This window comes from Pristiophorus japonicus, chromosome 13 (assembly GCF_044704955.1).
Source record: "Pristiophorus japonicus isolate sPriJap1 chromosome 13, sPriJap1.hap1, whole genome shotgun sequence".
NCBI lineage: Eukaryota > Metazoa > Chordata > Chondrichthyes > Pristiophoridae > Pristiophorus > Pristiophorus japonicus.
The window spans coordinates 32,320,189-32,337,309 of record NC_091989.1 but is presented as its reverse complement, the minus strand read 5'-3'; the positions used below and the strand labels follow the sequence as shown (position 1 = coordinate 32,337,309).

General features: G+C 43.9%; 1 protein-coding gene across 7 annotated transcripts in view; it reads right to left on the bottom strand.

Moving 5' to 3' along the window:
* slc26a5 (solute carrier family 26 member 5) overlaps positions 1–17,121 on the bottom strand; it is a 117,920-nt gene that overhangs the window by 47,418 nt on the left and 53,381 nt on the right. For all 7 annotated transcript variants that reach the window (XM_070897319.1, XM_070897323.1, XM_070897322.1 and 4 more), the window contains 3 exons: positions 16,794–16,958; positions 15,821–15,973; positions 10,853–10,935 (listed from right to left, as the gene is read on the bottom strand). In XM_070897319.1, the coding sequence (XP_070753420.1) occupies positions 10,853–10,935; positions 15,821–15,973; positions 16,794–16,958 (401 nt within the window). The remainder of the gene's footprint in view (positions 1–10,852; positions 10,936–15,820; positions 15,974–16,793; positions 16,959–17,121) is intronic.

Here is a 17,121-nt window from a genome sequence, read left to right as displayed (position 1 = left end):
TGAGGAACTTGCAGGGTTACAGAGAAAAAACGGAGATGTGGGACTAAGCACCAATGCTCTTTCAAATGTAGCCAGCACAAGAACAACAGGCTGAATGACCTCCTTCTGTGCTGTTTCTATGGGTTCAATTTTCCACAATGCTGTTTTTTGGCATACTGCTAGATTTACGCCCGTTATTTCTGGTCTCAACTATTTAAAAAAAATAAGTAGCAAGTTTCCCCATTCTACTTTTTGAAATTGGCGCCACGCAGCCCGTCCTGTAGCTTGGGGGGGTAGGGGGTGCGGATGTTCTGCACCGGAAAAACAATGCCCCCCACCTCCCCTCTTCGGCGCATGCGCGGGAAAAAAAACAGGACGCTTCGACATGAGTGCTATGAGCGCGCATGCCCACGACAGATCCCGGTCTGCATTCGGCCATTTTTAAAGAGCCAGTTGTGTGTGAGAACTTTAATTCTCATCGGAAAAATCAGAGCTGCAATACAAGATGCAACGCAACTCAAGGACCAAGAATTTCTTACAGGATGAAGTGCAGGCACTAGCTACTGAGATTGAGGCCAGATGGCACGAGCTGGACATAAGAACATAAGAATTAGGAACAGGAGTAGGCCATCTAGCCCCTCGAGCCTGCTCCGCCATTCAACAAGATCATGGCTGATCTGGCCGTGGACTCAGCTCCACTTACCCGCCCGCTCCCCATAACCATTAATTTCCTTATTGATTAAAAATCTGTGATTTGAATACATTCAATGAACTAGCCTCAACTACTTCCTTGGGCAGAGAATTCCACAGATTTACAACCCTCTGGGAGAAGAAATTCCTTCTCAACTCAGTTTTAAATTGGCTCCCCCGTATTTTGAGGCTGTACCCCTTAGTTCTAGTCTCCCCGACCAGTGGAAACAACCTCTCTGCCTCCATCTTGTCTATCCCTTTCATTATTTTAAATGTTTCGATAAGATCACCCCTCATCCTTCTGAACTCCAATGAGTAAAGACCCAGTCTACTCAATCTATCATCATAAGGTAACCCTCTCATCTCTGGAATCAGCCTAGTGAATCGTCTCTGTACCCCCTCCAAAGCTAATATATCCTTCCTTAAGTAAGGTGACCAAAACTGCACGCAGTACTCCAGGTGCGGCCTCACCAATACCCTGTACAGCTGCAGCAGGAACTCCCTGCTTTTGTACTCCATCCCTCTTGCAATGAAGGCCAACATTCCATTCGCCTTCCTGATTACCTGCTGTACCTGCAGACTAACTTTTTGGGATTCATGCACAAGAACCCCCAGGTCCCTCTGCACCGCAGCATGTTGTAATTTCTCCCCATTCAAATAATATTCCCTTTTACTGTTTTTTTTTTTTACCCAAGGTGGATGACCTCACGCTTTACGACATTGTATTCCATTTGCCAAACCTTAGCCCATTCGCTTAACCTATCTAAATCTCTTTGCAGCCTCTCTGTGTCCTCTACACAACCCGCTTTCCCACTAATCTTTGTGTCATCTGCAAATTTTGTTACACTACACTCTGTCCCCTCTTCCAGGTCATCTATGTATATTGTAAACAGTTGTGGTCCCAACACAGATCCCAGTGGCACATCACTAACCACCGATTTCCAACCCGAAAAAGGACCCATTTATCCCGACTCTCTGCCTTCTGTTCGCCAGCCAATTCTCGATCCATGCTAATACATTTCCTCTTACTCCGCATACCTTTATCTTCTGCAGTAACCTTGTGTGGCACCTTATCGAATGCCTTTTGGAAATCTAAATACACCACATCCATCGGTCCACCTCTATCCACCATGCTCGTTATATCCTCAAAGAATTCCAGTAAATTAAACATGATTTCCCCTTCATGAATCCATGTTGCGTCTGCTTGATTGCACTATTCCTATCTAGATGTCCCGCTATTTCTTCCTTAATGATAGCTTCAAGCATTTTCCCCACTACAGATGTTAAACTAACCGGCCTATAGTTAAACAGAGGTGTTACATTAGCTGCTTTCCAATCCGTTGGTTCCTCCCCAGAGTCCAGAGAATTTTGGTAGATTATAACGAATGCATCTGCTATAACTTCCGCCATCTCTTTTAATACCCTGGGATGCATTTCATCAGGACCAGGGGACTTGTCTACCTTGAGTCCCATTAGCCTGTCCAGCACTACCCCACTAGTGATAGTGATTGTCTCAAGGTCCTCCCTTCCCACATTCCTGTGACCAGCAATTTCTGGCATGGTTTCTGTGTCTTCCACTGTGAAGACTGAAGCAAAATAATTGTTTAAGGTCTCAGCCATTTCCACATTTCCCATTATTAAATCCCCCTTCTCATCTTCTAAGGGACCAACATTTACTTTAGTCACTCTTTTCCGTTTTATATATCGGTAAAAGCTTTTACTATCTGTTTTTATGTTTTGCGCAAGTTTACTTTCGTAATCTATCTTTCCTTTCTTTATTGCTTTCTTAGTCATTCTTTGCTGTCGTTTAAAATCTTCCCAATCTTCTAGTTTCCCACTAACCGTGGCCACCTTATACGCATTGGTTTTTAATTTGATACTCTCCTTTATTTCCTTGGTTATCCACGGCTGGTTATCCCTTCTCTTACCGCCCTTCTTTCTCACTGGAATATATTTTTGTTGAGCACTATGAAAGAGCTCCTTAAAAGTCCTCCACTGTTCCTCAATTGTGCCACCGTTTAGTCTGTGTTTCCAGTCTACTTTAGCCAACTCTGCCCTCATCCCACTGTAGTCCCCTTTGTTTAAGCATAGTATGCTCGTTTGAGACACTACTTCCTCACCCTCAATCTGCATTACAAATTCAACCATACTGTGATCACTCATTCAGAGAGGATCTTTTACTAGGAGATCGTTTATTATTCCTGTCTCATTACACAGGACCAGATCTAAGATAGCTTGCTCCCTTGTAGGTTCTGTTAAATAATGTTCTAAGAAACAATCCCGTATGCATTCTATGAATTCCTCCTCAAGGCTACCTCGTGCGATTTGATTTGACCAATCGTTATGTAGGTTAAAATCCCCCATGATTACTGCCGTTCCTTTTTCACATGCCTCCATTATTCCCTTGATTATTGTCCGCCCCATTATGAAGTTATTATTTGGGGGCCTATAAACTATGCCCACCAGTGACTTTTTCCCCTTACTATCTCTAATCTCCACCCAAAATGATTCAACATTTTGTTCATTAGAGCCAATATCATCTCACAATTGCCCTGATATCATCCTTTATTAACAGAGCTACCCCACCTTCTTGTCTATCTTTCCGAATTGTCAGATACCCCTGTATGTTTAATTCCCAGTTTTGGCCATCCTGCAACCACATTTCTGTAATGGCCACCAAATCATACCCATTTGTAATGATTTGTGCCGTCAACTCATTTACTTTATTTCGAATGCTGCGTGCGTTTAGGTAAAGTGTTTTAATAGTAAAACCATGATTTTTAAACCATGATTTTTAGTTTTGACCCCTCCTGCAGCCCCTTTATAGTCATACATATTGTCCCTTCCTATCACCTTGTGGTTTACACTTACCCCAGTGCTACTCTGCTCTGTTGTCTCCTGCCTTTTGCATTCTTTGTTGAGGTCCTATTCATCTGAGCTCTCACCCACTCTAACTAGCTCAGAGCCCTCTCCTGGGTTCCAAATACCGCTCACAGAGGTCACATAAAAGTTTCGCCAAAAGAAAAGAAACACTGGGACCAACTTGCAGAAGATTACTGTGCAATGGTGACCACGCCGAGGTCCGGAGACCAGTGCAAAAAGAACTGGCAGGACCTTGGTCAAGTAGTTAGTGTAAGTAATATTTTCATTTATTCACTGGAATTGCAAATGTGATTATGTGAAATGTGAAATGGCTGTATATGGCCCATCTAGCAGAAAGACACCCTCCCTAAAAAGTTATGTTTTCATCTTTGCAGATGAAGATGGCACACAACAAAAGGGAAAGAACTCGAACAGGAGATGGCCCGGCAAATCTGCACCCACTGACACCCTTGGAAGAGAAGATCTCTGCTTTGATGGGTCCTGCCTGGAGAAAAGCAATCACCACTGCACAAGCTGGGCCTACACTCGAGGGAGAGGTTAAGTCTTGCAAATTCCACAGTCTGGCTTTGCTAAATGTTAAGTACAGCACAGGCTAGCCATGCTTCGGTTCACGGGGATACCTCCTTCAGCTACGCTTCGGTTGATGCAATGTGCTATTATTCATCGTGGTCCCTCAAATCAGCCTGCTGCCTGTGCTGCGAGCCTACTCATGCCACCCACCCTGCCCCCTCCTCTGCTGTTAACCATTTGTCTGTTCTGTTATATTTAGCAGAACTTGAGGCCAACCGTTACGATGCAGAAGATTCAGACGCGGACGAGCCTGAAGAGGAGAACATCTTCCAAACCCACCTTCCTGACCAAGAGCATGGGAGGGTGAGGGAGAGGGAATGAATTAAGCCCCCACTGTTACTCACTTTGGAGATGGTGCAGGTGTCGCCCAGAGGTGCCAGCCCCTTTCCTGAGTGGTGCGAGTGTTGCTGGGACATTCCATGGTTTCCCACCGTCCGAAGCTTGGGATTCAAGTGTGGTGCAGCGAGGCACACCCAGGACCCCACCGCCCGAGGCTGCGGGTCCCAGTGGGATGCAGCAAGGCACATCCAGTGCCCCACCGTCTGAGGCTGCATGTTCCAGTGGGATGCAGCGAGCCATACCCAGGGTGAGGAGGGAAAGGAGAGCTTGACTGCGCTCTCCTGAGGTACAGGATCGAACAGATGTGGTTTCGATGATGTCAGAGTGGGGAGAGCATTGATCTTATGCGATCACTCCTGGACACCATCAGTGGGGTGGGTGATGAGGTATTGGGACTGTCAGGAGAAGTAACAACACACTCATGAGAAATGGGAACTGTCCGGGAACATGAGGAAGGGAATGTCTCAGTCAGTGGAAACAATGTCGGTGCACGAGGGAAGGAATGTCACAGGTAGCTGATGCGCTATCAGTGAACACGAGGGAGGGAATGTTGCAGGTCATTGAGACACTGTCAGGGCACGAGGGAGGGAATATCGGAGTTAGCTGCTGCAATAAGGGAATATGCCCATTGACCAAATCAACTGCCACTCCCACTTCAATCCCCAAACCAGCCTCTGAAGAGACTCAAGCCAGGCCTTCCACATTACCTTTTCTGGTAGAGCGTTCCAGATCACGACAACTGAATGGAAAAAAAAAATCTCCTCATCTACCCTCTTGATCTTTTTTCAATGATTTTATATCTATGACAGTCTGCATCACTCAGGTACAGGAATGAACACCTGTCTCGATATACCCGAGGTGGGTAAGGCCTCCTGCCCAGCACCCTACATGCTCTGAGGTTCCTCATGCGATGATGTCGAATCAATTGTCTCCTCCATAGCACCATCATGCAGAAGGCTTGCACGAGGTATGGCATTGGCAGTATTACCCCCATGATTAAATTGTACCTTTGTAAGAGGCTCAAAACGGCAGGCAGGACAAGCTTCTTAGTTGTCTCTCTCCCCAAGATCGATGCCCTGGTATGGACCATACCGAGGTCTGAGCATGCGCAATGGGCTTGCTTAGATCGGGAAACAGATACATGTAACTTAAGACTATTGGAAGAAGTAATCGACTTTCTAAGTAACCACAGTGCTGAACACACACCTAACCATTTAATAGATTTGATTTTTTTTTTTAAATCAGATCCAAAAAATGTTCCATTCCTCTTAACAGTGGAATTTACCACAGGTGTCATACAAGTTTGTAATTCCTTTTAAAACACTAACACTGTCAGATCATCGTTCATAGAATCATACAGCATAGAAGGCGGACATTTGGCCCATCATGCCTGTGCCGGCTCTTTGAAAGAGCTATCCAATTAGTCCCACTCCCTTGCTCTTTCCAATTATTTATCCAATTCTATTGAATCCGCTTCCACTACCCTTTCAGGCAGTGCATTCCAGACTTAACTTGCTGCATAAAACAAAATCTTCTCCTCTCTCCTCTGGTTACATAACTGGTATGAGGGGCTTTATTGAAAGATTATATGCTCAATGGTGATACCTCAGGCTGCAATTTGCAGCCCCTATGGGCGCATACAAGATGCACACACCCGTAGGAGCCGCATAAGTGCAAGGTTTAGGCATGGGAAGCGCATGCGCTAAAACCCAGAACTTGCAGTCTGTCAAGAATCCTCTTGACAGAACGCATGCATTCCTGGGAAAAGGGCCTCCATGGGTGGAGAGTGGGGTTATTTGCCCAACTTCAGCCCAGCGAATGCCCATAAAATTCTAACACCTGGTGAAAGCAAACGCAAAGCCTGCTTTTACCAGCGAAAACTTTTAAAAGGACATAAAATCATATTTTTTTCATTCATTTAAACACATGTAAAATTATGTACATTTATTTTTAGACCCTTTAAAATATGTACATTTATTTTTCATAAAATTAAATTTGTTTTTAATTCAATGACATTTTGATTACTTTTAAATATATAATGTTTTTATTAAATTATGTTATGTGTGTATTTTTGGGGTATTCCCATTCATACTTATGGGGGTTCCATACATACAGAATCCCCACAAGTATGAATGGGGATCCCCTTCTTTCATTAGTTGGGCTGGCCCACATGATCCACAGGGCATTTGCGAACCACATGCACCCCTGGGATATGTGGGCACTTACGCAGACCTACGTGTAGAGGCCCAGGAGTGCGAGTGTCCGAACCTCTGGACCATCAGCTAGGTTCATAGATTTTTTGCAGGTCGCAGGAATCCACTTGTGGGAAGCCTCCGACCCCAATTTCAGGCCCTTCATTTCTACGCACATTTTTAGATGTTAAAAATGGTGAGTGGTCTCAAACTTCTAGTGATAATGCACCTCTCGATAGCACTGAGAGTGTAACATTACATGATAAGCTGCTGCACTCCACCTCCCCTTTCTAGACATTTAAAAGTAGTATGTATCTTTATCATTTTCAGTTGTGCTCCAAAGCTTCATCCAACTTGCAAAAATGAAAACCTCATATCCTCAAACTTTTGGGGTGAAAAGTTCGGATTTGGAATGCACTGCCTTGTGAGGGGTTGATACAGATTCAATAGTAGCTTTCAAAAGGGAATTGGATAAATACTTGGAGAAAAAATTGCAGGGCTAGGGGGAACACAAGAACATAAGAAATAGGAGCCATATAGCCCCTCCATCCTGCTCCCTCATTCAATAAGATCATGGCTAATCATCGTCCTCAACTCCACTTTCCTGCCCAATCTCCATATCACTTGATCCCCCGAGAGTCCAAAAATCCATCGATCTCAGCCTTGAATATGCGCAAAGACCCAGCATCCATAGCCCTCTGGGCAGAGAATTCCAAAGATTCACAACCCTTCAAGAAGAAATTCCTCCTCATCTCAGTTTTAAATGACCTACCCCTTATGCCCCCTCGTTCTAGACTCCAGCCAGGGGAAATAACCTCTCAGCATCTACCCTGTCAATTCCCTTCAGAATCTTGTATGTTTCAATGAGATCACCTCTCTTTTCTTCTATTCTTCTAAACTCCAGAGTATAGGCCCATTCTGCACAGTCTCTCCTCATAGGACAGCCCTCTCATCTCAGGAATCAATTTAGTGAACCTTTGCTGCATCGCATTCAAGGCAAGTATATCCTTCCTTAGATAAGTAGACCAAAACTGTGCACAGTACTCCAAGTGTGGTCTCACTGAGGCTCTGTACAATTGTAGCAAGACTTCCTTACTATTATACTCCAACCTCCTTGCAATAAAGGCCATTGTCTTCCTTATTGCTTGCTGTATCTGCATGTGAGCTGTGTGTTTCTTGCACGAGGAAACCCAAATCTCGCTGAACACCATTTAAAAAATATTCTGATTTTCTATTCTTCCTACCAAAGTGAATAACCTCACAATTCGCTACATTATATTCCATCTGCCATCTTACTGCCTACTCAATCTATCTATATCCCTTTGTAGTCTGTGTTCTCCTCACAGCTTACTTTCCCACCTAGCTTTGTATCGTCAGCAAATTTGGATACATTCCACTCGGTCTCTTCATTAAGGTCATTAACATAGACTGTAAATAGCTGAAGCCCCAGCACTGATCCTGCGGCACCCTACTAGTTACAGCCTGCCAACCAGAAAATGACCAGTTTATCCCTACTCTCTATTTTCTGTCCGTTAACCAATCCTATATCCATCCTAATACATTACCTCCAATCCCATGAGCCCCTATCTTGTGTAGTAACCTTTTGTGTGACATCTTATCGAATGCCTTTTTGGAAATCCAAATATACTGCATCCTCTGGTTCCTCTTTATCTACCCTGCTAGTTACATCCTCGAAAAACTAATAAATTTGTCAAACATAACTTCCCTTTCATAAAACCATGTTGACTCTGCCTAATCATGTTATGATTTTCTAAGTACCGTGATAACCTCAGCGAGCGGGGGAGTGAGACTAACCAGATTGTTCTTTGAAAGAGCTGGTGCAGACTCGATGAGCCGAATGGCCACCTCCGGTGCTGTACTATTCTATGATTCTATAAAAGCAGTCAACAGCTGAACTACATTAAAATATTACCAAAGTGAAACACATTCACTGTAAAGTGATTATGATCAAGAAGCTTCAATGAACATGACCCAATTTCTCTGTGGATCATTTGTTTTCTCCCAATACCTAATCTGTCCCGCCTTGGAAATAGCGGATGCATTGACAGTCATTTTCCAACATTCCATTGACTCTGGATCAGTTCCTATGGAGTGGAGGGTAGCCAATGTAACCCCACTTTTTAAAAAAGGAGGGAGAGAGAAAACAGGGAATTATAGACCGGTCAGCCTGACCTCAGTAGTGGGTAAAATGATGGAATCAATTATTAAGGATGTCATAGCAGTGCATCTGGAAAATGGTGACATGATAGGTCCAAGTCAGCATGGATTTGTGAAAGGGAAATCATGCTTGACAAATCTTCTGGAATTTTTTGAGGATGTTTCCAGTAAAGTGGACAAAGGAGAACCAGTTGATGTGGTATATTTGGACTTTCAGAAGGCTTTCGACAAGGTCCCACACAAGAGATTAATGTGCAAAGTTAAAGCACATGGGATTGGGGGTAGTGTGCTGACGTGGATTGAGAACTGGTTGTCAGACAGGAAGCAAAGAGTAGGAGTAAACGGGTACTTTTCAGAATGGCAGGCAGTGACTAGTGGAGTGCCGCAAGGTTCTGTGCTGGGGCCCCAGCTGTTTACATTGTACATTAATGATTTAGACGAGGGGATTAAATGCAGTATCTCCAAATTTGCGGATGATACTAAGTTGGGTGGCAGTGTGAGCTGCGAGGAGGATGCTATTAGGCTGCAGAGTGACTTGGATAGGTTAGGTGAGTGGGCAAATGCATGGCAGATGAAGTATAATGTGGATAAATGTGAGGTTATCCACTTTGGTGGTAAAAACAGAGAGACAGACTATTATCTGAATGGTGACAGATTAGGAAAAGGGAAGGTGCAACGAGACCTGGGTGTCATGGTACATCAGTCATTGAAGGTTGGCATGCAGGTACAGCAGGCGGTTAAGAAAGCAAATGGCATGTTGGCCTTCATAGCGAGGGGATTTGAATACAGGGGCAGGGAGGTGTTGCTACAGTTGTACAGGGCCTTGGTGAGGCCACACCTGGAGTATTGTGTACAGTTTTGGTCTCCTAACTTGAGGAAGGACATTCTTGCTATTGAGGGAGTGCAGCGAAGGTTCACCAGACTGATTCCCGGGATGGCGGGACTGACCTATCAAGAAAGATTGGATCAATTGGGCTTGTATTCACTGGAGTTCAGAAGAATGAGAGGGGACCTCATAGAAACGTTTAAAATTCTGACGGGTTTAGACAGGTTAGATGCAGAAAGAATGTTCCCAATGTTGGGGAAGTCCATAACCAGGGGTCACAGTCTGAGGATAAGGGGTAAGCCATTTAGGACCGAGATGAGGAGAAACTTCTTCACCCAGAGAGTGGTGAACCTGTGGAATTCTCTACCACAGAAAGTAGTTGAGGCCAATTCACTAAATATATTCAAAAGGGAGTTAGATGAAGTCCTTACTACTCGGGGGATCAAGGGTTATGGCGAGAAAGCAGGAAGGGGGTACTGAAGTTTCATGTTCAGCCATGAACTCATTGAATGGCGGTGCAGGCTAGAAGGGCTGAATGGCCTGCTCCTGCACCTATTTTCTATGTTTCTATGTTTCTAATCACCACCCCCGCCAACTGACCATTGAGAGAAATACTAACTCATGACCCTACAGAGAAGGAAGGATGATTAGCATAGTTCACTGGCGAGGCATGTATGCACATTCCAAATTACTTCGTGTTCTGAAACCCGCAAGTGGAACTTCATGCTGACTAGCAAGATAAAAAACACGCAGCAATTGGAATCTCTAAACTCTTCAATGGATCCTATATTTGGAGTAATCCCCCCAAAACTGGGAATGAACTCTGCCCCCCCCCCACACACCCCCCCAATAAAAGAACCCCCCTCTTCTTCCCCTTCCCCCATGAAGCAGCAACTTTGCCCACCATACACCAAGACTTGGTACTCTCCCCACAACTGCCCAGAGATCAAAACCTTGAATAGCCCCCTTCCCTTACATCCCTCCCCCCCCCGCCTCCACAGAAGCAAAAACATAGCCAATGCCGCTCACCCCCTTCCCATTCCCCATCGTCTCTCCCCATGCCTTCCAATCCTGCTGGACCTAAAAACTTGACTTGGTCTTGACTTAGTCCATGCAAAATAGAATATTGACCAGTTTTATGGAATTCTGAAAGTGATGAATAGTTTGGTTAATTAGCCCGGTGTGCTTTCCTTACCCAGAGGGTATTTTTCCAACAACATTCACTTCATAATTCTGAGCCAGGTTCAAACCAGAAGAAACACCAATGCCAATAATCACCTAAGAAGAAAAACACAAGGTTAGAACCGATATTTTAATTTGAAAAGGTAGCCATTTTTTTCTAAGTAGTAAAACTACAATGAGAGTAGCACCATGACAACATGGTGGAGAAAAAGATATCTATGCCAGAACAATCAAAAGTGGTTTGCTTCACTGATCTCCCATGTCAGAGCTTTTGATTGGAGTCTAGCCATTGCTTTTACAGAAGGAAGGGTGGTGGAATGGGAGAAGGAACCAGGAGTACGTTATTGCTGGACTGTTCGAATGCACCTTTGACTCGGAAGTTCAGAGAGCCATTACGTGTTAACTATGGCTCAGGAGGTACCACTCTCGCCTCAGAGTCTGAAGATTATGGGTTCAAGCCGCACTCCAGATTCGGCCCATCGCGCCCGTAGCGGCTCTTTTGAAAGAGCTATACAATTAGTTCCATTCCCCTGCCCTTCCTCCATATCCCTGCAAATTTTTCACCTTCAAGTATTTATCCAATTCCCTTCTGAACAATTGATTGAATCTGCTTCCACAACCCTTTCAGGCAGTGCCTTCTAGATCATAACTCGCTGTGTTAAATAATTTCTCATCCTGACTTTGGTTCATAAGAACATAAGAAATAGGAGGAGTAGGCCATACTGCCCTTCGAGCCTGCTCTGCCATTTAATACGATCATGGCTGATCCGATCATGGACTCAGGTCCGCTTCACTGCCCACTCCCCATAACTCTTTATTCCCTTAACGATTAAGAAACTGTCTATCTCGGTCTTAAATTTATTCAATGACCCAGCTTCCACAGCTCTGAGGCAGCGAATTCCACAGATTTACAACCCTCAGAGAAGAAATTCCTCCTCATCTGTTTTAAATGGGCGGCCCCTTATTTTAAGATTATGCCCTCAAGTTCTAGTCTTCCCCTATCAGTGGAAACATCCTCTCTGCTTCCACCTTGTCAAGCCCCCTCATAATCTTATATGTTTTGATAAGATCATCTCTCATTCTTCTGAATGGCAATGAGTAGAGGCCCAACCTACTCAACCTTTCCTCACAAGTCAACCCCTCATCTCCGGAATCAACTTAGTGAACCTTCTCTGAACTGCCTCCAAAGCAAGTATATTCTTTCTTAAATATGGAAACCAAAACTGCACGCAGAATTCCAGGTGTGGCCTCACCAATACCCTGTATAACCGTAACAAGATTTCCTTGCTTTAATAATCCATCCCCTTTGCAATAATGACCAAGATTCCATTGGCCTTCCTGATCACTTCCTGTGCCTGCATACTATCCTTTTGTGTTTCATGCACCAGGACCCCTAGGTCCCGCTGTACTGCAGCACTTTGCAATTTTTCTCCATTTAAATGATAACTTGCTCTTCGATTTTTTCTGCCAAAGTGCATGACCTCACACTTTCCAACATTATACTCCATCTGCCAAATGTTTGCCCACTCACTTAGCCTGTCTATGTCCTTTTGCAGGTTTTTTGTGTCCTCCTCACACATTGCTTTTCCTCCCATCTTTGTATCGTCAGCAAACTTGGCTACGTTACACTCGGTCCCTTCATCCAAGTCATTAATAGATTGTAAATAGTTGGGGTCCCAGCACTGATTCCTGCGGCACCCCACTAGTTACTGATTGCCAACCCGAGAATGAAGCATTTATCCTGACTCTGTTTTCTGATCGTTAGCCAATCCTCTATCCATGCTAATATATTATCCCCAACCCTGTGAACTTTTATCTTGTACAGTAACCTTTTATGTGGCACCTTGTCAAATGCCTTCTGGAAGTCCAAATACATCACATCCACTGGTTCCCCTTTATCCATCCAGTTCATTTCATCCTCAAAGAATTCCAACAAATTTGTCAAACATGACTTCCCCTTCATAAATCCATGCTGACTCTGCCTGACTTGGAAAAGCACAATTCAATGTCCTGCTACTGTTTCTTTAATAATGGACTCCAACATTTTCCCAAACACAGATGTTCTAGTCTATAGTTTCCTGCTTTCTGTTTGTCTCCTTTTCTTAAAAAAAAATAGGGGCGTTACATTTGCAGTTTTCCAATCTGCTGGGACCTCCCCAGAATCCAGGGAATTTTGGTAAATTACAACCAATGCACCCACACAATCACTGTCGCTACTTCTCAAGATTCTAGGATGCAAGCCATCAGGTCCAGAGAGTTACATAGAAACATAGAAAATAGGTGCAGGAGCAGGCCATTCAGCCCTTCTAGCCTGCACCGCCATTCAATGAGTTCACGGCTGAACATGAAACTTCAGTACCCCCTTCCTGCTTTCTCGCCATAACCCTTGATCCCCCGAGTAGTAAGGACTTCATCTAACTCCCTTTTGAATATATTTAGTGAATTGGCCTCAACTACTTTCTGTGGTAGAGAATTCCACAGGTTCACCACTCTCTGGGTGAAGAAGTTTCTCCTCATCTCGGTCCTAAATGGCTTACCCCTTATCCTCAGACTGTGACCCCTGGTTATGGACTTCCCCAACATTGGGAACATTCTTCCTGCATCTAACCTGTCTAAACCCGTCAGAATTTTAAACGTTTCCATGAGGTCCCCTCTCATTCTTCTGAACTCCAGTGAATACAAGCCCAGTTGATCCAGTCTTTCTTGATAGGTCAGTCCCGCCATCCCGGGAATCAGTCTGGTGAATCTTCGCTGCACTCCCTCAATAGCAAGAATGTCCTTCCTCAAGTTAGGAGACCAAAATTGTATACAATACTCCAGGTGTGGCCTCACCAAGGCCCTGTACAACTGTAGCAACACCTCCCTGCCCCTGTACTCAAATCCCCTCGCTATGAAGGCCAACATGCCATTTGCTTTCTTAACCGCCTGCTGTACCTGCATGCCAACCTTCAATGACTGATGTACCATGACACCCAGGTCTCGTTGCACCTTCCCTTTTCCTAATCTGTCACCATTCAGATAATAGTCTGTGTCTCTGTTTTTACCACCAAAGTGGATAATCTCACATTTATCCACATTATACTTCATCTGCCATGCATTTGCCCACTCACCTAACCTATCCAAGTCACTCTGCAGCCTAATAGCATCCTCCTCGCAGCTCACACTGCCACCCAACTTAGTGTCATCCGCAAATTTGGAGATACTGCATTTAATCCCCTCGTCTAAATCATTAATGTACAATGTAAACAGCTGGGGCCCCAGCACAGAACCTTGCGGCACCCTACTAGTCACTGCCTGCCATTCTGAAAAGTACCCGTTTACTCCTACTCTTTGCTTCCTGTCTGACAACCAGTTCTCAATCCACGTCAGCACACTACCCCCAATCCCATGTGCTTTAACTTTGCACATTAATCTCTAGTTTATCCGTCTTTAGTCCCATTATCTTACTGAGTACCACCTCCTTAGTGATTCTGGTAAGTTCCTCCTCCCCTATAGCCCCTTGACTGTCCACTGTTGGGATATTTTTAGTGTCTACTGTAAAGACTGATACAAAATATTTGTTCAGAGTTTCTGCCATCTCCATGTTCCCCGTCACTCATTTCCCTGTTTCATCCTTTAAGGGACCAACATTTACTTTAGCCACTCTTCCTTTTAATATACCTGTAGAATCTCTTATCTGTTTTTATATTTCGTGCTAGTTTACTTTTATAGTCTATCTTTTCTTTCTTAATCATTTTTTTGGTCATTCTTTGTTGGCTTTTAAAAGCTTCCCAATCTTCTGTCCTCCCAGTAGTTTTGGCCACTTTGTATGCCCTTGGTTTTAATTGGATACCATCCTTTATTTCTTTAGTTAGCCACGGATGGCTATCTTTTCTTTTACACCCTTTCCTCCTCACTGGAATATATCTTTGAGAGTTATAAAATATCTCCTTAAATGTACACCACTGTTCATCAACCGTCCTACACTTTCATCTATTTTCCCAGTCCACTTTAGCCAACTCTGCCCTCATACCTTTATAGTCTCCTTTATTTAAGCTTAATATGCTGGTTTGAAATCCAACTTTCTCACCCTCCATCTGAATTTGAAATTTAACCATGCTATGATCATTCATTCCAAGGGGATCCTTGACAATTACCTGAAATCTGTATCCTCGAGTTACCGACCCTTCTGCCACTGGAAACAGTTCCCCTTATTTAATCTATCAAAACCCTTCATGATTTTGACCATGCTAAATCTCCCCTATGAACTTTTAAATCTCGCCTGAATCATCTATGCGCTAAATTTAGAGTTTCTCCACATAATTGAAGTCCTGTTTCGCTGGCAAAAAATCTAGGCTGACACTCCAATGCAGCACTGAGCGAGTCCTGCACTGTCTGCGGTGCCATCTTTCGGATGAGACGTTGAACCAAGGCCCTGTCTGCTCGCTCAGATTGACGAAAAAGATCACATGGCACTGTGATGACAGCAGAGGATTTCTCCCTGGCATCCTGGCCAATATTTATTCCTCAACCATCATCATTAAATAGACCACCTGCCCATTATCCCATTGCTGTTTGTGGGATTGCGCATTGGATGCTGCGCTTCCTACATTACAACAGTGACTATAATTCAAACATTGGCTGTAAAGAGCTTTAGGATATCCTGACATTGTGAAAGGCATTATGTAAATGCAAGTCTTTGTTTTATTGGTAGAAATTGTCTACAGTTGGTTCACTTATTTGGAGGAGGGGGGGTGGGGGAGAACTGCAGACAGAAAAAGCACAGCCCATTAAGAGGCAATATATTTTCCCTAATTTCAGTTAGCCAGATGGTGAGTAAATCACATGCTCAAGCAGTCACATGCAAATAATTTGGGTCAAGACGTGAAAACTGGTTACACTGCTATCTCAAAAATGAAACAATTTCTATGTTTGGCAAAGCTGCCAATGTTCAAGGTAAAAATCAGCATCTTAAGAAAAAAAGAATTAACTTTCTACTTACCACAAAAAGTTCCACAGGAATGGGAGCAGGAAATCTAGATTTGCATCGAGCATTGAGCTCTTTCACTCCAAACAGGATGACCATACAAATTGCCCCAACAATCAGTGCTGCAATATTTGTTTCTTTAATATTGGAACACACAGCAAGAAAAGACTGCAACATAAAATAAAATCAGCTAACAAAAGAGCACTTGAAAAAACTGCACTGTAGAATTTTAACAAATTCCAGTGACTTTACCTTTAGCGGTAAATAAAACACCACAGGCCCAAACTTGGTGGAAGCTAAGTTCTGTCCAAGTGCCGCCGAGATACCAAACTGTACTTTGGGCGGAAGTTTCGTAAAAAAAGTCCTTGAAAGACCGCCCTGCGGCAAAAAGTGGATGTACGCCGTGATTCTGGGCGGCAGCAGACGGGAGCTCTCAATCTCGACAGCAAATGCAAGCCTCACCAAAGTGCCGCCGAGGATTGAGTTGGGCTCGGGGGGGGGGGGGGGGGGGGGGAGCACATAAAAATAAAGTTTACACACAAAAAAAACTAGCAGCCGTTGGTCCCCAGCAGTCCTCCCCTCCCGCCGGCAGGAAGCCTGGTGGAAACTGGCACCCAGGTGAGACCACCGAAAAAACTTGGCGGCAGTCGGCAGTAAGGCCACCAAGTTCGGGTCATAAGTCACTGCTCTACCAGAGCCTAACAACTTTCACCAGAGAAAATTAATGCCCAGGAGGAATAAAATTCACCTTTGGCATAGAGGGAGAACCAATTATTGGAGACTTGAAAAGCTGTAGTATGCGCAAGATTAAAAATAAGAAAACAAAGAAAAGAATTGACGGTGAATAAAGAAACTGGACAAGATGATTCAATTTTTCACTTTGCCAAAACTGGATTAGATTAGAACAAAACATGACAATTGCATTCTTGAAGTTTTGTAAAATGTTAGTTTCTTAAAAAAAAATTGATCCAGTTACATAGCTACTTACATAAATTACTGACAGTGGTCCACTAAATCTTTTAGTTTGGATTCCCAGAAGGTACTTTAACTGAGACACAAAGACGTGCACAGCTGCAGCAGTAGTGAAACCTCGTATTAAAGATTCTGCCAGGTAAACAACCACAAATCCAAAACGAAGAAGCCCAAGACAAAACTGTTTAAGAAGAAAACAAATTAATCTGATGGAAATAAACCAGGCATCAAAGCAGAATAGATTTTACTTTGCTTGTTCATCCCTCTTTGTCTGCAGGTGCCTCTCACCTGCAGACAGTCTCCTTTAACCATGAGAATGGGCCAATCAAAGTCATGGATTCCTA